This window comes from Mustela erminea, chromosome 19, assembly GCF_009829155.1.
Source record: "Mustela erminea isolate mMusErm1 chromosome 19, mMusErm1.Pri, whole genome shotgun sequence".
NCBI classification, from domain to species: Eukaryota; Metazoa; Chordata; class Mammalia; order Carnivora; family Mustelidae; genus Mustela; species Mustela erminea.
In genome coordinates, this window is record NC_045632.1 from 20,793,634 (window position 1) to 20,820,635 (window position 27,002).

The window sequence follows — 27,002 nt, forward strand, 5'->3', positions numbered from 1 at the left end:
CTGCCAAGAGTGAAACAAATCAGAAGGCCAGAAACTGCAGCTGATTGTAAGTCAATTCCAACTTGTTTTTGTTTAAGACCACAAAAAAGATCACAGATATTATGAAAAATTACTTTCCAGGAAAGAAAAATAGAATTCATAAAAAGGAAAGAACACAGAGAATTCTGAAAAAGCTAGTAATTTATTACTCAGTATGGGGATATGCACAATTTCTGATGTGGAAACACAAGTATTTCCTTAGTCCCAGATGAATGCCTAAGGAACGCGGGCGCTCTCACATTACTAAATCATGACCTCGCTCGCCATGTGCCACCGAGCTGCAGCTCTCGGCCTCCTGTGGGATGTGAGGGACAACGGTGGAGACTGAAGGAAAAGACTCCCTGGCTACAGTAAGAGCATTTTTCCTTTCCCCCCTGGAAACGAAGAATCTTAGTTGATTTTAATTCCATATTCTTGGGAACCTGGGAGTCCCTTTGCAAATGAACAAGGTGTCTGTTTATTGTGAAGGACATGTGTGCCCTTCTACAGATCCTCCTCGACGCGGCGTGTCCTCAGAGGCCCCCTGAGAACACCATGGGCCACATGTGTCCTTCCAGTGCTAAGAGGATCCTTGGTCTGCCAGGGAGAGTTAAAAGATGGAGAGTTTTGAGAAGGAGTCTAACTGAACTTACTAAAACTCAACATGCTCTGTGGAAAGGCCATCCTCCTCAGCATTTTTGGAGATCAGGGCAGAAACTTACTGTGGCGCTACGTTCCTAAGAGAGGCCACCATCAAATTCCCCTATGGCAGAAGGATGGTCATGTACATCGGCATAATGCTAAGACTATGGTATGAATGTCATCCAGCAATGGCCTTAGGGTGCCTATGGGTAAGATACCCTACAGTTCAAGTCACAAATAATTTACTTGAAGACCTCAGGATCCTTTTCCTAACAATGACACTCTCAGTCAGCTGGATTTCAAGGAGCTTTCTCAATGATGACACAACTCACACCAGAGCCTAAGGTGTGGATTCTGAGAGAAAACAGTTTCCAGTGCGGTTGGCCGTGCTGGGTAGGTTGTGAGCATTCTAACTAGCAGACCCGGGTGAGCTCAAGAGCAAACGGATATTTACTCTGTCCCTTTGAACTGGCAGTTTACAGGGAATTCTTGACATCTGCCCCTGGAGTCAGGGGGACACGAGGGTTTCAATGACAACACGTGAAGGTGTAGTGCTCCTTAGCGGGAGGTTTTACAAATACTTAATTTAACTCAACGGGCACTTCCTAAACACTTGGTCTGGGCCGCCCGCATCAGCGCATGCCAGAACTGCCAAGGAGAGTTAGCGCGGGCAAATACTAATTCAAGAAAATGTCAACGTTTTCCTACTCCCACCCACAGTCTTCCGTTTCGTATGCTCCTAACTGGCTTAAATGATTGCACCACAATAAATAATGCGATAATGCCACATACTAAATAATGCCCCAAAGTGGCTGTCTTTGGGGCTCACTGGCCTGAACAGATGTAGACTGCAGGAAGGAGTGAAGCCTGGTCTCCCCGTCTGGCGGAGCATGCGGTAGCGGTGAAAGCTAACCGTGGCTGCGCTATCCTGGTTTCTACGGTCTATCTGCCTAGAGGGTCCCTCGCTGGCCTTTCTGCACAAGTGATAAACCCGGCGGCTGAGCTGAGAGCAACCACTCAGATCTTCAGACTGCCTTCGCATCCCCATTTTGGATTAGAACAGGAGTCCCCATCAGGGCGATGCACAGAGCTGTTTCTAGCATTTACCTGTTTTATAACTGCGGCGGACATGGATGACTACTGTCTATTCATGGCTCAAGACCAAGGTCTCATCTTCCTCCCTGACTCTGATCATACTACTTGGATGACTCACACAGTTCACAAAGGTTTCAAACGTCCAGAGTCCTGAACTGCTTGCTGGGGAGTCACAAAGTTATTCTTTATTCAGTCAAACCATAGCACTGACAGCCTACTGTGTGCTGGGCTCACTAGTGGGGCGCCTGGGTGGCTCAGTGGGTTAAAGCCTCTGCCTTTGGCTCAGGTCATGATCCCAGGATCCTGGGATCGAGCCCCGCATCGGGCGCTCTGCTCAGCAGGGAGCCTGCTTCCTCCTCTCTCTCTCTGCCTGCCTCTCTGCCTACTTGTGATCTCTGTCTGTGAAATAAATAAATAAAATCTTAAAAAAAAAAAAAAAAAGGCAGCTCACTAGCTAATAAGCAAGGAGAGCCTGACGCAGCTCCCACTATGGGCAAGCACTTCCGAATAAAGAAGGGTTAGTCTGGCATGTATTTACTAGTGCTTTCTGTGGGCCTTTAGCTATCCTGGAAACAAGACACACCAGACAAGGTCCAACCATGGCAAATCTTGCCTCTCTCCTCTGGGAGCTCTAAGAGCACCTGAGTGTCCCCTCCCCCACAGCGGGTGCAGACCCTGGGAGAGCTAGGTGATGGGTCCCATGGCTGCTGAGAGGCCTTGAGGGAAAAATGAAATAAGCTGTACTCATGTGTGATGTGTTTTAATGTTTGGGCTCATTCAAAGAGTCAGAAAGTTTAAAAGTAATGTGATCTGTTTCAACTGCTGGTCCAACAATCTTCTGGATTGTTACCAGTCTTTCCCTAAGGTCCTTGGTTTCATTTTAAAGTAGCAAAATACAAGTATCCTAATGCCTATAAAATGAACCAGAAAGAATACTTCTTTGAAAACTACTGACTTCCAAGCATAGCAGAGATGAGGTTTATTCGCTTTCTTCTGCTGACTTCGTTTTCTATGCTAGCCCTGTGCTAAATCTGGGACATTTCACTGCTACTTTAAATATTTAAGTTTACCCGTAAAGCAAACGCAAAGTAAAACAAACAAGCTAAGTGGAACAAAATGAAAAACAATCACACATTTTCTGAACTTTAAGAAAACCCTAGATACACTGTGTTTTATATTTTCTGTGGTAAACTTAGCCGGCAAAGGGGAAAGGCATCCGTTGTCCTTAACTTAAAATATGCAGTATGGCAGGTGTAATGCTGGCCAGTCTTCCTTCTCAGATACTTCCGCTCACACGGTCTGTGGTCTGTGTCTAAAATAGCTAATGTGCTTTTAACCACTGAATGACACTTCTCTATTATAGAAAAACAAAGCAATTTTTACCAATGTTTGAACAAATGATGTATAAAATGAAAAGATAATTTGTTTTTATAGCTCTCTGCCAAGCTCTATAGCAGGCTGCCCAACCTGCAAACAATTTATTCTGTAAGAAATGTCACTAAATAATGACAAGGACTCACAGGTCAAACGGATTTACATTACATAATTTAAATGTCATTCCAGGAAGACCTGATGGCATTTTGAACAAATAATCTCATTTATTTTTGAAGCTCTAAGCTTCAACAAGTTAATTACTGTTGAACTAATGGGTAAACTGAGCATTATAATATAATGTGTGAACATTTGCTTTATCTACACTTCAAAAATTTATAGAATTATGCAAATACCACAAAATGATTCATTAAATATAAAAGAGGCTTATAGGCATTTAAGGTCTGAACTTAACCTTCATCATATTTAAAATATCCGGTAATTCCTTCTGTTTTGATAAAATGCTAAGGAAGTTTGGGCCATTTTCTTTGTCCTATTGAGAAAATATTGTATATGTGAGCTTCATCAAAGAGGCTGCTGCTAGTGAAAAATCTTCTAAAGCAAAAAAAAAAAAAAAAAAAAAAAATCTTCTAAAGCCCTGTAGTTAAAATGTCACATCTCAAAATATTCAAATCTGTTAGAAGTGTCTTAATTGCACAACGTCAGAGAAGAATTTCAGGAACCAAGTCTGAAACATTCAGAGGTCACAAAGGAACGAGGTATGAAGCCCGCCGTTGTGGCGTTTGGCCCCATGTGCTTCCTAGTCACACAGAAAGCCCAACAAGGCTCCGGGCTCACTGAAAGTGATACCAGAACGTGGAAAAAAAAAACCAAAAACAAACCCTCAAAATACCAAAAAGCCAACATACCAGGTTTTTAGTCTTTGTATTTTGGAAACATCAGCAAAAAGGAGTTAATATGAACATGGGAAATCAAATCTGGGGGGAGCAACAGGCGACCCGCCCATGGAAGGGGTTGAGGGAGCGGCCTCCCAGACCTTCCAGGGAAGGTTCTGGGGCTGGCTGAGACAACATGTCCTCACTGATTAACGAGGGACTGGATCTCAAAGTGTTCTTAATTTTATACTTAAATTTAAGTCTCTACTCTAGGGGTGCCGGGGTGGCTTAGTCGGTTGAGTGTCTGACTCCTGATTTCAGCTCAGGTCATGATCTCAGGGTCAGGAGATGGAACCCTGTGTCAGGCTCCACACCCAGCATGGAGCCTAGGATTCTCTCTCTCCTTCTGCCCCTCTTCCCACCTCTTTCTTTCCCTCTTAAAAAAAAAAAAAAAGGCCACCCATTTGCACGTTCATCATCATGTCCTATATTTATAGCTGGTGCTCAGTAATGAGCTGCTCAATTGTACTCATAAGTATATGAGCTCAGAGAGAACTCCATGTATCAAGGCATTCAATATTTTCACAGAAATCGAATCCCTCTGGGATGGCCCCTCTGCTGTTAAGAAGTGGTATCCTAAGAAGTGGTATCCGAATGCCCTTTATCTTCCACGGAGGACATCTGGTTAGCTGATAGAAGGTCATACCCGAGCCCCTCCAAAAGAAAAGAATGAAGTCTTGCTGAGATGATGGAACCTTTCAATTTACCCTCCAGCCCCGAGAAGCCCAAGTGAACAGTGGGCAAGACCTAATCTCCCAATGGACGCTCAGGGTCCCTGGCGCACAAGAGCAATGTCTAAGGCAGGCGTTACAGTGGGTCTGCCCCAGTGCTAAGCACGCAAAGCAGAGGCTGGGACATGGCGGGTGAACTTCCTCCTAACGCTTCCTGAGGGAGGTGCCCTGCGCTGTCATGGACGGTCACTGGAGGTTCACCTACAGTTTCTGCAGGTCACTGTTTCTCATCCTGACTCATCTTCAAGGGCAGCCATCCTGGGATGGAGGGTGCCTCCCTGCCCCCATATGCGCTGGCGGAAGAGGGGCACGGCCGGTACCGCGGCGGCTGGCTGAGAACAGCAGCACACCGGGTGGAGATGGGGAGGCACTCCTTCCTCACTGACAAGGCTGGGTCCCCACGGAAGGCCTGGGGGCTGCCCTGAGACAATGTCAGACTTTCAGACACATGCCACGTATCCTCAGGCCCGTTCTCCAGCCCAGCTCCACCCTACTCGTGTCACAGGCACATGTAACCGATAAAAGTACTAAGATGAAAGCTGAGGGTCATATTTTATATTTCAAAAGCAGAAGAAATCTGGGTGAGTAAAAAGAATATTAAATATATTCCCTTGTGTTTGGAATGGAAGGCGACAGACCAGAGCTGATTTAAATGTTGATTTAAACAAATACATTTTGTGTCTAAATAGACCCTATCCTGGCATATATTCATCATCACTTAGCTTATTTCGCGAACATGCCCAGCAGCTATATTTTGCAAAAACAATAATTTGGATTTGAAGAATTTTAAGAGGAAAACAAGCAGGAGTAGATCACAACAGAACCAACATTTTGGAACAATACAAAGCTTTCCAATTGCTGAGGATTTTTTAAAAAGTAAAAAGAAAATGTCTCCACACAGAGGGAGGACCACGTTAATGAGAGGAGAAAGCACAGAACAAAGATCGCTTTCCCAAATGAGAGAAATAGCAGACTAGCAGACAGTCTTCTTTATACCTGGGATATATCTCTCATCCACAATTTTTCAGAACCAGCAATGTCACTTTAAATAATCTTCTGTGAGGACAGGCATGGAAATAGAGGCTCTCTGGTGAGCACACCCAGGCCGACACTGTCAAACACAACCAGGGATCTGCTAGGATGTATGCTGACTGACACTACGACTCATTCCCCTACGACTGGGGAGTGGAGGTGGGCAGCTTACAGCAACGACTGAGGTAGATCTGCCAGAGCTGCCGGCTTCGGGATTCTACCAGAAAGCAGGTGCCCTGCACATTCGTATTGACAGTACAATTTCAAAAACAGAAAATATCAGCCTCACCTTCAGATGTATGTGTCATAAATTTCCAGCTGACTATAGTTAATGCAAAAGTAATTAGCTTTTCTTTATACGAATAACCCTCTTTCCCCATACACAATAAATACTGAAGGAATTATTTACTCTACAATCGTCTGCCATGATTTAAAGTTAAATAAATATATAAAGACAAAGCCTGCTTTGAAATCTCAGCACAGGAAATATATGAAAAATTATACTCCCTGCATCTAGTCAGAGCCAGTCCGACATTGGGACCAAATCCACATATATATTTTAGACATAAATCTCTATAAAAGCCACGTATTGCACTCAAGAGACCCACGCTATCAAACATTTACCATCTCTTAATACACACGCGGTGCTAAACTGTACCGGTTAGCCAACATCAGTCACGAGCAAGTGCCAATATGGCTGCTAAAATTCTAAGGGACGGAGACGGTACAGCAGATGCCTTCGGAGTCACACAAGATCTGTGACATCTATTTACATGTGAGGAATTACACTGCTGCTTTTTGGTTATAAAGCAGGGAGTACAGCAGTATGGGGCACAGGAATACTGCTCTGGATAGAAAAGTTTCTTTGTGCTGGTGGGAGGCCGGTCTCCCTAAACAGAGTTGGTCCTGACGCCGAATGCTGAGGCAAAGCAGCAGAGCGCAGGCACCGGTAAGACCCGATACAGTTCCAAACACCATGACGTTCCAGAGGGAAGCCTTTGTAGTTTCAGTTTCCTTTAGCTCTAGGCTTGGGTAGTATGCTTAGTTAAAATGCAAGGTACAAGGAGCTAGTAGAACTCTAACTGTGGTTTACAGTGTCATTTTTACATGATTAGCAAGGAAGGAATACTTGCTTGGGTCAGTAGTCACAGAAAATCGGGATGGTATTAAAATGAAAGAAATGATCAAGGTGAAATGGCCGAGAGCATAAAGCTTTCCTTCCATTATCCTCCAGCTGTTTACCTCTCCATGTGGGTTTTCCCCCTTCTCTGTGAGACTGTGGTTAGAGAGAATATTTCCTGGATGGAAAGGAATTATTTCCAAATACAGAGTTTTAAAGAAAAACTTGAAAATGAATGTATCTTCACAATTAGATTCAGAAAAAAGGAAACACCAGGTGAGGTCTACAGTGACTCTTAAAAGGCACTTTACATTTTAAAGGTTAAAAAAAATCCTCTTACTTAATCCAGTTCATCAGCTCCACTGTGTCTGGATCATAGAATTCTCTCAACTCGGAGAGTTCATCCATCATTCCTGGCCAGAACTGAAATTAAAAACAAAACAAAAACAAAAACAAAATCCACCCCCGCACCCACAACTATCGCTAAGATTCAAACGAAAGAGGAGAAACTGCGTAGAACTTGGGAGCTACATGGACAGGACGACAGCAGCAGGAGAACGACCTCATTTCCACCATCCGCCCTCCTGGCATCAGGCGAGCCAAAGTCTGACACCAGTTCCCCAAATGGTCTTGAGCCCAAGCTGATCAGGGTGGGAGGGGTCATCAACTTTTTAAAAAGAGCTTTTATTTTACTCTAGTGAAAATGCTGTCGTATGTGACGTTCATATCTAGGCCAACGTTAATTTGGAGAGGACAGGAATGGCAGCCACCAGGACGCTCACAGGGTGTCAGACACTAACTTCCGTCGTGCCATCTACCCTTCGAGACCGAAAGTGCCCTCCCAAGACAGCACGGCTGTGGAGCTGCGAACATGCTCTGGAACACAGAATCTCCTTCACCCCCACAGCTACCCAGGGAGAAAGTGGACCCAGAAGGCGCCATCTCTCCTGCTGTTCACTTTATTTTACTCGTCTGCAGATGCTGGCTCGGAGAGATGACTTGACCAGGTCACAAAGGGGCAGAGCTACCGCTAGAAACCTGACTCCACGTCCAGCTCCCTCCTCACTGGGATTACAGCATCTGCACTGGAAATTTGGACAAATGCCCTGATGTGTTTTAATGTAACTGCGGTACAATGGGAGAGAAGAGTATTGGAAAGCAGAACTCTCCAGGAAAATCTGGTGCACCTGAATATTCTATTTATGCCACTGTGGCCTCCTACTCAACTTGAGTTAGTTAAGGTGATGCAGAGAAAGTGTAAACGTCCCACTCCGAGCTCCACGGCTTTTCTAACATAACTGCCTGTTTAATTCAACAGTTAATTACATGTTCACTGCTGTATCAAATGATGATCGGCTAAGAAGCCTAGATCATCTATATACACCCTAGGGTGAACAGCAGAATTCCTATGTTGGAAGAAGGCCACTGACAATGGGTCTGTGCTTCATTAATGTGGAGAATGTAGTAACTGTACTTCAGAACCACTAAGTGGAACCAGAGTGGTACCCGACTGGCTGGGGGCTGGGCGCCAGCCCTGTCACTTTATCTCGTCATCTCATCTTCAGCCATTTTTAGTGCTCCTTCTCATCTTGTCCCCTGGGTATGTGAACAAGGAAAACTGCTGGTGACAGAAAACCAGGTATCAGCACTACCGGTTCCAAGTTTTAGAAGAGATGTAATCATAGTGATTCCATGATACCTATGTAATATTTCAGTTGTTCCTATTAATTTCGATAATCAACAGAATGCCAACTTTTTAATGATATGTCCTCATTCCTTTAGTATAAAACACATATCGAAATCTATGAATTCAATGGGTATTGCATATTTTGCTAGCTTGGAAGTTGCTGCTGTTAATTCTGAAAATGTTCAAATCTAGTAGCACCGTCTTGTGATAAACTTTTAAAACATGATAAACGTGAAAATAAGTGTTGGATCACTAACTGTTCCTTCTAAATGGTATTTCAGCAATGCCAGTAAGTTCATCAACACGAGGGTAGTAATTTTATTAAACTCCTGGTTTTAGAGTGAAGTGCATGCTTTTCCCTTTTAAAAAGGACTGTCCTAAAGAGACATATAGCAAAACTGCTAGGAACGAGAAAATCTGAACTCTTCATTACAATTGCTCCATGAACCTCAAAGTCAGGCTTTGAAATCCAGTTTATTTTACTTATAGGTAACTCTTCAACAGCTGTTTTCCAGTTTCCTCAGTTTCAGGGTACTTCTTAATGTATGTAATACCTCTATTGTCTTTGTGATTTCACATTTTGAGAGGCTGGAATATCTAGACTGTTTTGTGTAGTGAAAGCTGGACTTTCTCCTGAAGTCCAGGCCTGAGGAGGACGGAGAAGGGCTGAGAAGAGCTACGCTAATGCTAGGCTAATCTCTGGAGGGATTCTTCTGAGTTACTCTCTTACTCAAAGAATGTCTGTGTAGATTTCCTGGAAATGATGGGTTCTTTTGGTGCTATCACTTTTTTTTTTTTTTTAATAGTAATGATTTTCAAGAGGGGTGGGTGGAGGGATTTGGCTCCATGCCAAGGGGAGGCTTCCCAATGTCTGGAGATTTTTGATTGTCAGGACTAGAGGGAGGTGCTGTTGGCAACAAGGGGGTAGAAAGCAGAGTTGTTGCTAAACATCCTGCAACACACAGGTCAGCTACGACAAGGAATCACCTAGCCAGAGTGTCAATAGCGCCTAGGCGGAGAAGCCCAGTTCTCTGCATTAGCCCCACCTAGAGGGCCGAGGACACACACATTTCTGGACTCGACTCCCAGAGCTTCTGATTCAGGAGGTCTGGTTTGGAGTGGGACCCAAACATCTGTGTTTATGACAAGTTCCCAAGTGATGCTGACGCTGCTTCTCTGGGGACCACACTTTGGGAAACAGTGCTGTACCGTGTAGTTTATTTCTCCTACACTCTCCTTCCTCAATTTTACCAAGAACAAGAGACTTAAGTCCTCAAATAGCTGTAAAAAAAAAAAAATCAGTAAAATTCCAAATACATAGCTGACACTTAAGAACTCAGCCTACGCACAGAGTGACTGTAGGAAAGAGACCGTCATAGTGTGCGTACATCGTTAGCAGGAGCCAAGAAGCACAGTGAGCTCAATCTTTCCTGTGAGGAGGGTGTTTTGTCACTCAGAGCCAATGTGGAGAGGTCAAGCTACCTCCTTCGTTATTAAACATACACTCTATTTAGTCTTTAGTCATTGCTTTCCAGAGCTTTGGAAGAAGTTTCATTTATTTACATGAGAGCTATAAAATTCCCAGAGGCCAGGTGGAAGAAATAACCTATTTCTATGTTTTCCAGTATCGGAGTTAGCACAGCGCTCTGCCTGCAACAGTAGATGCTTTGATAGATAGGAACACGATAGAGCATAAATTTTTGAAATATTTACAGTAGAATCATCCAATATAGTGATGAGCAAACATGATTTTTAGCCTAAAACGTTTGGCTTCAGATAAAATCTTATGTGAAAGTATAAGCAAATAAAACCAAACGTGAGCTGCTCTAACGGACCCTCTCCTTGGGTGACCCCCCGTAGCACCCCCGTCCCCCAGCCCAAGTGAGGGGCTATACACAGTAGAGTAGGACATCTATTGTTCTAACATAAAACCAAATTTGAAGGAAAAAATATGAACTTAAAAAAAATACGTCAGATTCTTTAAAAAGAGGGTAAAAGCTCAACCAGATAGCAAGAGTCTGGGCTCCCTGCCCAGGTACAGATTCAAGCCTCTAAATTTCAAAGATGTGACAAAAGGGTCACCAAATAGCCTGACTGGTGACTCCTTGTCTCTTGAGGAGCATTCTCAAAACGAAGCACAGTTAAAGTTATTTCAGAAATCAGTCACCTGAGAATACGAAGTTCATGATTTCCTACTCAAACTGAAGGACAGCTCATGAGGCTAATCTGGGACCATATATACCCAGCCTCTCACAAAGATGATTTTAAGCATCTAATGAAATATGTAGGTTAAAGTAAGATGCATTTTAGGATCTCTTACTCTCTATAAGGCAGGTAACAGGGAAAAATTATTTTTCTACTTTATTCACCTCCGTATAGGTCTGAAAACACCTTTCTTTTCAGAATTTGCATCAGCTTAATAGTAAGTCAGAATCAAAATTAATTAGAAAAATTAAACTGTAGTTGTTTTTGCTATAATATTTTACTTGTTAAATACTATTTGGGAAACAGATCAGTTTTCTTATCAATGCCAAGTGCCTTCATGAGAAGCAAAGGAGATATTTGTAACCTCTGCAAATCATTCCATTTGCCAATGACAGACAGAGTACATTGAGTCAAAGCAATTATTCTGCTAGATTAATGATGGAAAGAATGAGGAAAATCAGTCTTACCTTGTAGCACAGATACAGCAGTATTAATATCGGTACTGAATATCGCATTATACATATCTATATAAGAAAGACATTATTTAGATCACAGGTATTTTTGCCTTACAGTTTTGCTTTGTAAACACATAACTTCTTTCTTTTTAAAACAACAGAAATGTCCTTTAATGGAGCATGAGTCTCCAATTTGCCCAACAACTAAGTCAATGTTAGGTAGGGTCCGATCACTCATGAGATACTCATAGCTTCTACCATATTGCCGCCTTGTGAATATTTAGGGGAGAACAACTCAAAACCGCATATTGTCATATTGTCATAACTGTACTTATTGTCATAACTGTACACTTATATATGCTCTAAGTATAATTTATAATGATAATAATAGTGATAGCTCCGGATAATGGGGTTATTGATGAGTTTTAATTTTCCTTGTATGCTTACAGTACTTCCAAATTCAGTATAATGAGCATATCTAACTTACGGTTTGGGAAAAAAACAAATGATTTAAAAAATAAAATTAAGATTCAGAATAAAATTATTTAAAAAATAACTCCTTACAAAATCATAAGGTGTCAGGGCACCTGGATGGCTTGGTTGGTTAAGTGTCCGATTCTTGATTTCGGCCCAGGTCATGATCTCAGGACGGTAAGCTTGAGCCCTGTGTTGGGCTCTGCCCGGGGCATGGAGTCTGCTTAAGATTCTCTCTCTCCCTCTCCTTTTGCCCCTCCCCCTTCCCCTGCTCACACTGGGCACCCCCAAAATAAAATAAAATAAAAAATCATAATGTGTCAGTTATCTATTTTCAGCAGTCTCTGTTTCATCAGACTGGTGAACAGGCAACTACTGAAAACAATAGGAACTGGCATGAAAGAAATCCTAAAACTCATAAAAATGAAAATGAAATAGCAAAGGGACAGCACTGACCCTCTTTGGGTTATAAAGACGGATCGACCTCAGGAGTAACTCCCATATCTCGGGGCTGCATAAGCCGAACGATGCGAACACACACATGTGTGACGTCCAGAGGTACTTCATTCTGGAAAGACAGAGACAGGAGAGGTGGACCCGTGCCAACTGTGGACAGACCCGCAGTGTGACGCAGCTGTGCCGTCTGTGGGAGGAAAGTCTGACTGAGGCTGTGTGGGGACCGTCTGCCGAAGGGTTAGTTATGAATTTCATTGCCTTTTGAGAAAATCATGTAAGTAAAAATGGAGGATTATTAGTAATGAGGAAAAGACTGGTTACTAATAATATTTAATACTAGAGAAGATGGTAAACAAGGACATTTTTATGGGAACCATAATTATCAGTGAAGAGGACTGTGAGTACCTAAGCTGCATTGCTAAAGCATGTCAGGTAAAGAGTGATCGAACAAAAAAAATCAATCCAGCAAACAGGTAAAAAAAATACCTCATTGTACTCAATGCCAAGAATCCAAACAGAATGGTATGTATTAGGTTGTAAGCGGTTTCTGGTTTCAGGAGGATCGTGCACTTCCCCATCTGACCCGGGGGTTGTTGGCTTGTAGAATCACTGAATAAAACAGCACACATACAAAATTGAAGCTGGATACATCATTTTAAGTTAGTTAAAGCTTTTTTAAAGATACCAGAAACTTATGCCTTCATGTATTTAGAAATGTGTTACTGCTCTAAGATAAAATGAATCAACATATATCAAAATTCTGAATTTGTGAGGATAAAACTGTTATAATGCATTAATAACTAGAATACAACAAATTTCATTTTGAGTAAAAATTTAGAATGCTTTAACCCTTTAAATTACAAGGAAGTAGAAAAAATTCTTTTGGAATCACTTAAATTACAAGATTTCTTTAGAGATATTTCATGAGTTACTAGCATTTTACAAGTTTTTACAAATAAGAAAAGAGAAAAACAAATCCATAAACATGGAAATCAGTTCCCTTCTGAACAAATGATCACATTTTAGCCAACCAATACCCATTAAAGATCTCTAACATGATTTTTTAAATCAAATTTGGCTACATTAGAATAATTAACCCAGAAAATGAATAATAATTCTTTATCATGTCAACACTCAATTCATATTCTATTTTCCATTAATGCCGCTGCTTTTTTCAGGTGGTTTCTTTGAATTAGGACCCACGGCTTTCACGCTGCATTTCATCAATGTCTCTTTAAATTATTTTCAATCAATACAAGTGCCCTCCACTTGGAGGTCGTTTTTTGGCAGAAGGAAATGTATCATTTGTCCTGTAACTACTCCCACCTTCTGGATTTGGCTGATTGTCTCCTTGTGGAGGTGTTGAATACATTTCTCTATTCCCATGCTCCTTATAAACTTGAAATTAGATCTAGAGGTTAATTATTAGAGCCAAGTTCATTTATTGTGGCAAGAACACGGCACGGGGGATATGCTGTACTCTAAACTCATCACACCGGGGAAGAGCGCACTGTCCTATCTCATTGTCTGAACCTTAGAGACTCTGAGATGGGCGAGTGAGTTCGGCCATTGCACCTTCTGCTGTCAAGGGGATACGGAAACAGCAGGAAGGGCTGCCAGTTTAAGATAAAACCAGTACCTTTACAAGGCCCCACTTACCCTTCATAAAATCCAATAGACCTGGGTATGTATGATGCTTCCAGGCTACTAGAGAACTCTTCTTTCCTAGAAATCCTTTCACCACCTTACATTCCCCTGAAAATCAAACTGATATTCTTGGGGAATTTTCACCACTGGTAATAACCTTTACTTAGATGTTCTATATCACAACCCAAACTCTGGCTTCTATGTTGCTACTGAAAGAGTGCTCCAGACAAGGAGAACATATGTTCTCATCTCTCCTTGATACCTGAGAGAATTTTGCAACACCTCTCCCCATCTCCCCCGCCAAGCTGGAAAGCTCAAATCAGTCCCGTGAACACAGAGCCCCTGAGTTAATCCCCACACCGTCCTACCCTTTACACGAATGCAGATGTGTCGGGTAAACATAGTAGTATCATCCTTCCTAGTACTAAAATGATAGAAATACTCTGGATACTTGGCATTGATAAAATATCCTTCAAATGACTTAACAGTTATTTAATATTAAGATACTATAATTCTTACATCACTTTAATGAGCTTTACTTTAATGCTTTTCTTGTAATAAGGTTCTGATACCCCTACCTGGTAGATGAGGATGCTCTAAAATCTTTACCTACAATCATACAGCAAGTCGGCTTGCAGAGACGGCTCATAGATTCACACTGAGCACGGCAGACATTTTCACAAAAGACTGCAGGCCAACTGAACTTCCTGCTTTGCATGCAGTCTAGAGTCCTGTCGACACCTGGCGTGTCTGGAATAATATTAAATTACACTGTCTAGAATAATTTCCATCTATTTTCACAGGGCTAAATTTTATCTTGGGCAAGATATCGGGCTAAGAACACTTCTGAAAGATACTAAAATAGGTTATAGTCAATGAAGTATTTTCATGGTTCAATGTGGCTTCACTCTTAATAATCATAAAACATCTCAACTGATCTGGACTCGTGCTAATGCCCTTTCCCAGCACGGCTCTCTGGTGGCTGCGAATCACAGCTCACCAGCACCTTAATTGGCAAGATAACTACAGAGAAAAGGGCTTCCTTCTGAGCTTCATTAAGTTTTCACAAATGACAGTAGCTTCAATTTCTTACACTTAATTTTCTTTCAATTTAACATAGGTAGTAAATGCAAAAACCTCCATCAGCTTTGTAGGCAGGTATTCTACAAGCTTTAAAAAAGTCTTTATACTCCATCACTCTTTCTTTTAGCAGATGAGTAGACATGTTCAGCCTTTTAGACACAGTCAGTTATTACTGAAGACTTTGGCAGATGCTAACAGTTACAGTCCACTCCCCTTTTACAAGCCCCTGAGCAAGATGCAACAAAACACACAAGAGTTAACTCTTGATATTTCATGAGCAATAACAAAGGCAGCTAGAAGAAAGGTAGAAAAACAACAGGAAATTAATAACGAGAACAAAGCAGAGACTCTGAGTCAGTAACAACACCAGCGAATGACAGCTAAAATCTACAAAATATTCTAGGAGAGAGGCAGCATTCTAACTACTATTATTTTAACTTATTTACTCCCCACAAAACCCCGCAGAGTAAGTCCCCTGGGTATCCCCATTCCATAATAAGGGCAAGGCAGAACTGCTCAAAGAGGACCTTGTTCCCAGACCAGTCTCTACTGCATTGCCTTTTTGCTGTCTCTTATCTGGTCAACCCTTAAATACTCCGTGTGGGGTCCACTCTAATCTGATTATGATCCCCCTTTGAGCTGAACCATACTACCCTGTCTGAGGTCTGATATTTTGAACTTCAACTTTTTTCTGCCATTTTTCTCCAACACAGATCAGGTTCATTAAAGCATGGGAGAGGTTGCTGAAACATGCCGTACCTGAGATTATGGAAGGCGACAGCTAAGGCTGCCATCACTGTGATGGACAGAACAAATATGTAAGCATAAAAGAGGAGAGTATCTGAAAGCCTTCCAAAGGTATTGAAAGGTAAGAGGCCAAACGCTTCTTCACACAGGTATAGATTTGCATCAAAATCTCTAGGGAACAAACGAAAAGAAAGCAAAGTATTAAATTCAGTACAAGACAAGTAAACTACACTTTTTTCCTCAAAATGAACCTGGATTTTATAGCTGAAGGCATAATGATAACTTAAGTTTTAAAGTCCCTGCTGATTCAATATAAAAAAGCAAACATAAATTTTAAATTCAGTCATACCTTGTTGCTCCAAACCCAAATTTTGCCTTCAGAAATTTAAATATGTGTTCGTCTGACTTCAGATTAAGAATTTTCTATCAGGGAGGGAGAAAATGAAAATTGTTATGAGTGCCTTATGCATGGTTTCCTGATAATTTCCCATTGAATACACATATTCAGTGTCCAGTTTCACAGGATTGTGTGCACATGTGTTTATAAAATTAGCAAATATTCTCAATAGTTGCTAGAAGTGAGGGATTCTTTTTTTTAAAGACTGTATTTATTTGACAGAGAGACATAGCAAGAGAGAGGGAACACAAGTAGGGGAGTGGAAGAGGGGGAAGCAGGCTCCCTGCTGAGCAGAGAGCCCGATGCGGGGCTCTATCCTAGGACCCTGGGATCATGACCTGAGCTGAAGGCAGAGGCCTAACCCACTGAGCCACCCAGGTGTCCCAGAAGTGAGGAATTCTAACAGGAGAACTTTCAAGCTCCCTCTGTTCCTTTTGTTCTTTTTTTAAAGCAGAATCATTTTTTCAAACCATCTTAACGTGTTAGTTCAACATATAAAAGATGAGCTTCTTTGGTCTCATGGAGAGGGAGAGGGCTGAAGCCCAGCAGAGTACAAATGTTTTGATCAGAAAACCAGTGATATGATGATCTAAAACCTCAAACAAATACAGAGCCCACAGGGCCTGTCTGGCTTTGGGGTTTCTGTCTGCAGACACAACTGACAGAAGACTCAGCCACACAAAGACAATGGAGGCCCCCGTGGTGGCCTCTGGGGGAACTGACAAACACCAGTGCACATCATTAGTGATTATAACTCATATAATTTTATTTTTACTATATGGCTTATAAAAATCCATCAGCCATAGATGGATAAAGAAGTTTTTTACCCATAGATGGGTAAAGATGGGTTTAAAAAACCCATCTATGGGTTTTTTACCATAGATGGGTAAAGAAGTTTTTCCTTCTGTCAGAAGGAAAATGAAGATAGAAAAGAAAAGATGAATCTGGGAAGTGAGGTCAGTACCTAAAATATATTCGCTAGAGATGAGCCACAAATTTGGGCTTACACATTAAACTAGCAAATGCAGACGGAGATAAAAGCACAGGTTCTAAGATTAAAACAAACCAATTGCTCAAAAGAGATCCTAACACTCCTAGAACTGAGACTGAAGAGAAATTTTCCCCATGGCTACAGTAAAAACAGCAGGAGTCTCAAAGAAGATTTTTTCTAATTCCTCTCATTGTACATAGTTGGCAAGACATCAAGTACAATTCAATAGATGTTATTCTTCGGGAAGTCAAGAATCAATGGTCCGGGCAGGCAGCTCTCTCCTGACTTAATCCAGGCACAGATCACTGAGTATCTAGAGTGGGGGAATGGATGAACTGCGTATCTTTCAGCCAATCCTTCAGAAATGCTGAATGCTCTGCACAAATAAGCTTTTGATAAGTACTGAACTCTGGGGTTTAAGAACAGAGTGACAAGGACCCAGAGTGGAAGTGTTTAATGTGGCTGGATGAGTAAGAGTCTTTGATAGTCAACAGACAGGAAGAGGGACTGCCATTCTCCTATGGAAGAGAAGGAGTCTGTCATGTACATGCAGATGTCTCCTGTCCTGAAACCAGCCTTCTAGGAGGGGCAGAATCATCTTAATAAATCACTGTGCTTCGGATAGTACAGTTAGTTTATTTATCTCCCTTTTTTCAAAGTAAGCTTCACACTAAACGTGGGGCTCAAACTGACGACCCTGAGACCAAAAGTCGCATGCTTCACCAACTGAGCCAGCCAGATGCCCTGCCAGTTTATTTAACTTGACCCAATAAAAAATCACATCATCTGTTTTTGGTACCACAGTGCAAGAAAATGCTCTCTTCAAAAGCAGAATTTTTTAAATTTAGAGAAACACTTAATGCTTTTAAAGTTGAGCTTTTACAAAAAGTTTAATAACTCAGAAAGTGAGTTCAAGCTAGGACATATTAAAGAGTGAATAGGGGCGCCTGTGGCTTAGTCTATTAAGCTTTGGCTCAGGACATAATCTCAAGGTCATTGGATCAAGTCCCATGTCAGGCTCTGTGCTCAGCGGGGAATATGCTTCTCCCTCTCCCTCTGCTCCTACCCACCTCTACTCATGCTCCCTCTCTTAAATAAATGGATAAAAAAAATCTTTAACAAAGAGTAAACAGAAGTCAGTGACTAAAATCAAGAAAACAACAGTTACTGAAACAAAGTTAAAGCTGAGCTTGTTACAAGTAAAACTGGAAATTCTGTAGTAATGTAAATTAAAGGTCATTTTATTAACCTACCTTAATAATATTGTTGAGGAAAAGTGTCAAACATAAAACTGCAAATAAATGTAACAACAGTTTCCCAAGCCTATTTAGGAATTTTCCAGTCTTCAGATTTTTCTAGAAATTAAAACAGTTGAGTTTTAATCCTTACGTTACTTCATAAACATTTAAGATGAGATTACTTAAGGATTTAAAACATTAGATCATGCAACATAGAGAATATATGTGGAAAATAGAACCTAATTTTTATGAGGTTACAATGTCTTAATATTTGTACATTTCTAACATAAGAGTAAATGAATTCCTTAATAAAAAGCTTCCAGGAGCACCTGGGTGGCTCAGTTGGTTAAGCTGCTGCCTTTGGCCCAGGTCATGATCCCAGGGTTCTGGGACTGAGCCCCGCATGGGCTCCTTGCTCAGCCGGGAGCCCGCTTCCCCCTCTCCTCTCCACTTGAGCTCTCTCTCCCTATCTCTGTCTTTCTGTCTCTCAAATAAATAAATAAAATATTTAAAAAAAAAAATAAAGTGCCTCCTTAATTATTTCACTTAAAAAAATTAATAATAATAAGCTTCCTAAGATCAGAAAACTGTCCTTGTCTTTCTTTCTCTTTTTAAGACCTTTGCAACCAGAGTATGGAGTCTGCCAGAAGGTACTCAAGATACACTGAATGAACAAATCTTGCGATCACTGACCCATTAATTCATGTAGCACAGACACAGCCATAACCCAATTAAAGACCTATCTGTATAAAAAAGGGTAAATTGTGCTCTTTGACATATAATGGTTTTCTTACAACCCTTAGATAACTTTACAGATTATCAAATATAATATCTAAAGAGTTAAACTGCATGATGTTTATTTATAATTAAAGTTAGGATGAATGAGAACTACTGTTTCAGATAATCAACTAAAGCCTGTTTAAAAGTCGTTGTGACAGCTTGGCCATGACAGCTCTCACTCCAAAGAGAAAGGATTTATTCTTCCCAAAGCAGAAAGTAAAACAGCTTCTTGATATAAAAGTGGTTATGAGAAATGTTTCTCATATATTCATGAGAAAGAAAACAGGCTTTATGACACTATATGAAGAGAAACAACGGACTCTTAATTAAATCCCATGTAACTTTAAGAAATCTGAATTACTGAATAAAGCCAAAAGATCAGGCCAATGTTTTCAAACGTGACACCCTAGGAAAGGTCCCCATACTTCTAAATTTAAGTCCTGTGATTCTCGAGATTCTGAGTGAATTTTAATTCACTTACAAACCAATAGCATGATACGGAAGGATGGGGTGAAGAGCCGCGCGGCTCCATCACTAATACGGTGCTGCCAACTTAAAAAACACTGCGACGAACACCCCCCCACCCAAGCAACAGCTTCTTCTTACTCTTGAGTTCATACACAGTAAAATTTAAAGGTTTTTGCTCTTTTATTTCAACTTTCTATCAATGGCATTCAAATAAACATCTTTGGCTAATCCGTGAACTAAGATTCCAATTCTCTAAGAAAAGAAACATGTCAAAACGAAGGGATGGCACAGCAGAAAGCTACAAAACAGAAATGCTTTCCCATGCATGTTTAAAAGACACCTAAATAATGACCTCAGTGCTTTTCAGAGGGAATGTGGTCAGACATTTTCCTTTGTGTGCTGTATGAAAATAAGGCCCAACTACCCACAGAATTTTTTTTTTTAAAAAAAGGACACAAATATGTCCTACCTGAAGTTTTCTTGCAATTAATACTGAAAGGTTGAAACTGATAAGCAGCGATCCGAGAATCATAGAATTGAAAAACTGGAGGATGCAGACCAGGAGCAAGCCTGTCATCTGGATGCCATACAGCCACGTCGCCTGCAACAAGGGAAGATGAGATGGTGAAATAAATACATGGGTTTTATCAAGAGACCAGCACATGCTGACACGCTGGCTGGATACATTTCGAATCACAAACAACACAGGGGGCTTCAAGCAGTTCAGTCTAAAAACAAGTCCCCCAAACCAAATCATTTACGTCCTGTATTTATCTTTGAATTATACAGAACTTAAAATCTTGTAGTATTAATTAAGAAGAGAACAAACGGATAATAGGAAGTACAGGTAGCAAACAATGGCATAAACATATTCTGGAAACGGGCAAATGCAATCTGCAGCCTTCCATTTTCTCCAGAATTCTTTTATAGTTACTGTCTACAGTACTTCCTCATATTCTGTGATTTCTGAATGTTCCGCACTGCAGGCCTGTGTCCTTTATTGCTGCATTTCCTGTGTGTGTGCTGACTTAGATTAGACAGACAATTCCTCCCAGAGTGAGGCCTTTGACTCCCTGCCTCCTGGGTCTGGAGCGGGCAGCACAGTGCCGAGGTCAAGAACGTAAGCCCTGAGGTCACCGGCACTTGTGCTAGCTATAGCGCTGATTCTGATGCAAACCAGCTGTGGGGCCTTGACAGGCTGGCTGGGGTTCATGCAGAACAGGGGTGATGACACCTTCTTCAGAGCTGCTGTATTGGCCTGGCATAAGGACTGGATGCAGTGATGTTTTAAAATGCCTAGCACATAATGAGCTCTCACTAAAGACAGCTCTTGGTGTAGAAGAACTGCTGACAGGTTGATATTGACAGATGCAAAACTCAACCAACTTCAACACAGAAAATATGCCACAAAGAAAAAATGACAGCCTCTAATAAACAGCTGATACATTTTTTTCTTTTTAAAGATTTATATATTTACTTGAGAGAGAGAGAGAACACAGGAGTGTTAAGCGAGGGATCTGGGGAGAGGGTGAGGGAGAGAGAGAATCCCAGGCAGACTCTCCACTGAGCGTGGAGCCAGAGGTGGCTCGATCTCAAGACCCCGGGACCATGACTTGAGCCAAAATCAAGCATTGGACACCTAACTGAATGAGCCACCCAGGTGCCCCAAGACTTGATACTTTCTCTCCTCTTTGAAATTGGACAATTCCATACTCTTATTGGCTTATGAAATATTCTGCTCTTATCAGCAAATCAGATTTCCTCATAGTTTTGTTTTCTTCGCCTCAAAGGAAACAAATCTCTTTCTAGCATCTAAAGGCCTGGCCTGCCACAGTTCAGTGCTTTTGGTTGGTGTTAACAGAAACTTGGAATTTAGGATTCTAAAGATACAATATTTTATTGTAGGAGATCTAGAAAATCCAGGAAAACATAAAAAGAAATAGTAATTGATGGAAAGGTGGGCTCTAAAATCAAAATCTAACACCATTACCTACAGAAATAATATTGATTTCATAGTGGTGTGTGATATTTCATGTAACATTTTACTTATTTCACATTACATTGTATCATTTTCTCACGTCAAGGACTATTCTGTGAAAACTTAATTTTAAATGGCTACGTAACATTCTACCAGATGCCATGATTTGTCTGCCAGTGGCTCATTTGTTTCCAGCTTCTTATTATTGTTGAAATTAATGTTACGAACATCTTTTTAAAAAAATTCTCAGATCATGGTATCTGGTTACACTCATCCACCCTTATCTGCCAGGGATGTGTTCCCAGAGCCCCAGTGGATGTCTGAAACCATGGAGAGTACTGAGCCCTGTACACAGCATACGTATCTACGACACAGTTTCATTTATAAATGAGGCACAGTAAGAGACTAACAACAATAACCAATAATAGAAAAATTATAGCCATATGCTGTACAAAGTTTATGTGAAGGTGGTCTCTCTCAAAATATCTCTTATACTGGACACCCTTCTTGTGATGATGGGACATGGTAAAAGAGCCAGGTGATGAGACGGAGGTGGGTGCGAGAGGCGTGGTGACAGTGTTGGGCTACTACCGACGGTCTGTCAGAAGGCGGATTATCTGCTGCTCACCGGGGTTGACTGCACAGAACTGGAGCCCCAGATGAGGTGAGGGGGGGGTGGGGACTACTGTCACTCCTTAACTCATTCCTTGTTGTACGCTAGCACCCACGACAACACCCACTAAAACAGTGTCACCTGATAAATATGGGAGGAACAAATGACAGATTCCTAGAAGTACAATTACTGGTTAGTGAAGAAACTGCTTTTCTTTTTTAATACATTCATTGAGATATAATTCATATAGCACAAAATTCACCTACCTAAATTCATGATTTTCGTGTTAACAGAGTTGTGCAAATATCACCAGAATCTAATTTTAAGATATCTTCATCATCTCTGCAACATCCCGCTGGCTGATGGGCACTGGGTGGGTTCCACTTTCTGGCCACTATGAATCATGCTGCTATAAACATCCATGTACAAATTCTTACATGGCTATGTTTTCATTTTTCGTGGGTATGTACGTGGCAGTGGAATTGCTGGATCACATGGTAACTCTATGTTTAACACGTGAGGAGATGCTAAATTGTTTTCCAAACTGGCTGCGCCATTCTGTAGTCCCACCAGCAATATATGAGAGCTCCAAAGTCTTCACCTCCTTGCCAACATTTGTTATCATCTGTCTTTGCTGTTGTTTTTAGAGTTTAGCCATCTGAGTTCGGGGTGGGGGGTGTGTGTGGGGGGAGGCAATGGTATCTTATTTTGGTTTTGTGTTTCCCCAATGAGTAATGAGGCTGAGCATCTTTTCATGTGCTTGTTGGACATTTGCATTTGTTCTCTGGAGACATGCCTATCCAATCATCTGCCCATATTTTATTGTTGAGAGAGTTGTAAGAGTTCTTTATATATTCTGGAACTGCCTTATCAGATATAGGATTTGCAAATATTCTCTCCAATTTTGTGAGTTGTCTTTTCACATTGATGGTATATTTTGAAGCACAAAAGTTTTAAATTTTGATGAAGTCCAACTCATTTATTTTTAATTTAGTCATTTGTGCTTTTGGTTCTGGAACCTTATAAAAAGGATTGGTCTACTCCAAGGTCATGAAAAATTATTCCTGTCTTCTAAATGTTTTATAGTTAAAAAATTAATGTTTTATAGTTTTAGCTCTTACAACTAAATCTCTGATCTATTTTGAGTTAATTATTGTGTATGGTGAGAGAGAGGAGTCCAACTTCATTCTTTCACATGTAGATATCTAGTTATCCCAGCACCATTTGTTGAAAAGATTATTCTTTCTCCAAAATTATCTTGGCACCCTTGCTGAAAATCAAATTGACTGTTTATTTCTGAAGATTTATTTCTGGTCTCTCAATTTTATTCCATTGATTTGTGTCCATCCTTCTACTAGTATCACACTGTCTTGATTACTATAGCTTGGAAGTAAGTTCTGAAGTTGGAAAGTGTGAGTCTTCCAACTTTATTCCTCTTTTTCATGATTGTTTCAGCTATTCTGGGTCCCTTGAGTTTCCACGTGAATTTTAAGATCAGCTTGTCAAGTTCTGCAAAAAATTCACCTGGGATTCTGAGAGGAAGCATGTTGAATCTGTACAATAATTTACCATAATTTGCCATCTTAAACAATAGTGAGTCTTCCAATCCATAAATATGCAATCTTTCCAATTTATGTGGGTCTTTAAAACTTTCAGTGTTTTGTAGTTTAGAGTATAAGCATAAGCACTTCTTTTGTTCAGTTTATTCCTAAGTGTTTGATTCTTTTTGATGTTTTTCCTTCTAGGAACTATTTTTTGCTCCCTTTCCTATTGGGTGTAAATATTTTTCTTACTGATTTGTAGGACCTCTTTAAGAATAACAAATCACTCATGAATACATCTTAAAAAGATAAAACAATTTTTTGTCTGCCTTTCTGAAGGATGGTCTTTCTTGGTGTTGCCAGTTCTTTTTATATCAAGTAGGCATAATTCTAGAGAAAAGAACAGTTAAGTCACAACAAGATCACATAGTTCTTATAAATGTAATGATATCCTAGGTTCGTAAGAAACATTGTTGGTAAACAGCCAGAATGTAAAATTGAGCAGTACTGTGTATTAGAAAGTCTAGATTATCAGTGGTAGATCTGATGTTTGACAGTAGCTCAGCTTCTTGATTCTGTAAGTTCCTATCTTTTGTGAAATCTGGGACGTTTTCAAATATTCCTTTGAAAAGTACTTTTTTGAAAATCATTTTTTAAAATTAATTTACTTATTTTCAGAAACACAGTATTCATTATTTTTTCACCACACCCAGTGCTCCATGCAATCCATGCCCTCCATAATACCCACCACCTGGTACCCCAACCTCCCACACACCCGCCACTTCAAACCCCTCAGAAAAGTACTTTTTCAAATACATTTTTCAGCCTCATGCTCTTTCTCTCCTTTAGGGATTCTGATTGTAAGAATATATTAGAGTTTTTGTTTAGTACCACAGGTCCCTGAGGCTCTGCCCCCCCCCCCCCCCAGCTATTTTCTCTTGTTCAAATGAGGTAATTTCTAACTTGTTCTAGCTTCCAGTTCACTGGTTCTTTTTTCTGGCCACTCCATTCTCCTGCTGAGCCCATCTACTGGGTTTTTAATTGTCATTATTAGAGATTTTCAGCTCTAAAATTTCCGTTTGCTCCTTATTTTTCTATTTTTCCTTTGTTTCAAGTGTGTCTGTAATTGCTTGATGAAAATTTGTTATGGCTGCTTTAAATACCTCTTCAGGTAATGCAAGTTCTGTGTGTGTCGGGTGTTGGCATCTGTTGACTGTCTCTTTTCACTCAAGAGAGATTTTGCTTGTTCTTAGTATAAGAAGTAATCTTCAATTGCATTGTACTATGTCATGGGACTCTGGATCTTTTTAAAATCTCTGTGTCGGCAGGTCTCCTCTGAGCCCACACTAGTGCTATGCCGGGGGGGAAGAAGGATGCTGCTTCCTTATTTCCAGATGGGGTTAGATGTCTAGGTTTTCCTCTTGGCCTCCATTGACTTTTGGGAGACAGGGGAGAAGGGGGTTCCATTGCCGGGACACAGGGAAAGTTCAGGCTCCCTACGAGGCTCTGGCTGAGAAGGGAAGGGATGCCTCATTAAACTGCACTTCCCGTGGCCTTCACTGACACTGTGGGGGGGGTGGTGGAAGGGAGAGAGGGAGGCTTGTTACTTCTGAATGGTGGTTAAAAGCCCGGTTCCCCGTTGATCTCTTCTGACACCATCCTGTCCCGAAGGGGAGGGGGTATCTCACGACCCCTGGATGAGGGCCGAAGGTTCTCCATGCGGCCTGCACTGATGCTTCTGGGAGAAGGCAGCCTTCGGACACAGCCCTGGCAGAAAGCGAGTGGCCTGCTGCAGCTGGTGAGGGTGGAAGTGTGGCTTCCCCGCCGGCCCTTTGCTGATGGACGTGGGAGTGAAGCTGCAGCTCTTTCTGTGCTGTCTGGCTGAAATACTGCAGTTATGACCAAACGTTTCCTTTCTTGCTAGAGATACACTGCCTCCCTTTTCCCGATCCTTCTGGCTTTTCTTGGGGCTTCTGCCTGACTCCATTGGTGTCTCCTGGTTGCTGACTTTTCCAGCACCTACTCTGGGATATTTGAGGCAGAAAGAAAATCCTAGGGCCTCACTGCCGCATCCTTCCTGTAGCTGCCAGGGCTCTAAGCAGCCTATTTTCATTCCTTCCCCACCCCAAATCATCTTCTGTGCGTTTTATATACACTGTCCAGGGCTTTTAGTTGCACTAAGTGGGAGGAACAAGGACAGGTGCATTCCCTCCATCTGGTCTGGAACCAAATGGGGTACTCTAAAATTTCCTCTTATGTGTCTTGCTGTTTTCACAACAGGTTAATAAAACTTCATTAGCCTTCACATTCTTTAATGGAGCCAAAGTATATGACTTCTACCATCTACTATTCTCTCTATATTTAAATGGCCTAGACACATTCCTGAGTGAAACCTGAGCTTTTGATTTTCCATTCTCCAGGAAAAGATGAAATGTACCAAAGAGGATACAGCTTCTTGTCAGCACAATGGACTCTGAATATGCATTACCTTTCTCTATACCAACTATTCTGACTTTCCCATCTGACGTGATCAGAGGTCAGTGATTCCAGTTTATGAAGAGAACAAAGGCCCCAAGAAGTTACATCACTTTAAAGACCTAGCTATTTTCATACTCAGTAGTGGCAGCTTGGTTGTACAACTCAGGATTCTTTCATTACTGTGCCGCTTCTCCTCCAATTCTGATACCTACAGCTACTACCACTAACATCAACATAGTTTCAACTATGAAAGTTTAACGAAGTAAAGAACTAAATATGATATAAATTACCTGTACTCTTCTTTAGGTTTGTGGTGTGTGTGCCAAAACAGTATCTTTTATTGTTTTCTATTTTAAAAGAAAACGGTAAAAGTAATCCATGAAAAAGTCAAAAGTGTTGAAGGACAACAGGAACTTAGAACATCAAGCTCATCAATCACAGTCAGGTGACTGCTAATATTTTGATGTCTATCTTCTCGGAAACCTTTCTCACTTTTTCTGTGTTTTATTTTTATTTTTTTAAAAGATTTTATTTATTTATTTGAGAGGTAGAGAGAGAGCACAAGCAGGGAAGAAGCAGAGGGAGAAGGATAAGCAGACTCCATGCTGAGGGCAGAGCCCAGTGCAAGGCATGATCCCACGACCCCAAGATCATGGCCTGAGCCGAAATCAAGAGTTGGCCACTTAACCGACAGAGCCACCCAAGTGCCTCATATGTATTTTATTTTAAAAAAGAGAGGGGGAAAATAATGGTCACATGATACTGTTATACTCCTGTACCATATTTACTTAACAATACTCCACTGCTACTGACTAATAAGGTTGTTTCCAGCCAGCTTTTTCTTATTACAGTAAATGAA

General features: G+C 41.1%; 1 protein-coding gene across 2 annotated transcripts in view; it reads right to left on the bottom strand.

The window, feature by feature from the left end:
- Window positions 1-27,002, bottom strand: part of DPY19L3 (dpy-19 like C-mannosyltransferase 3) — a 70,510-nt gene that overhangs the window by 8,159 nt on the left and 35,349 nt on the right. For both annotated transcript variants that reach the window (XM_032326419.1, XM_032326420.1), the window contains 8 exons: window positions 20,003-20,134; window positions 18,301-18,402; window positions 16,009-16,082; window positions 15,672-15,830; window positions 12,669-12,791; window positions 12,183-12,294; window positions 11,265-11,321; window positions 7,246-7,328 (listed from right to left, as the gene is read on the bottom strand). In XM_032326419.1, coding sequence (XP_032182310.1) covers window positions 7,246-7,328; window positions 11,265-11,321; window positions 12,183-12,294; window positions 12,669-12,791; window positions 15,672-15,830; window positions 16,009-16,082; window positions 18,301-18,402; window positions 20,003-20,134 — 842 coding nt within the window. The remainder of the gene's footprint in view (window positions 1-7,245; window positions 7,329-11,264; window positions 11,322-12,182; window positions 12,295-12,668; window positions 12,792-15,671; window positions 15,831-16,008; window positions 16,083-18,300; window positions 18,403-20,002; window positions 20,135-27,002) is intronic.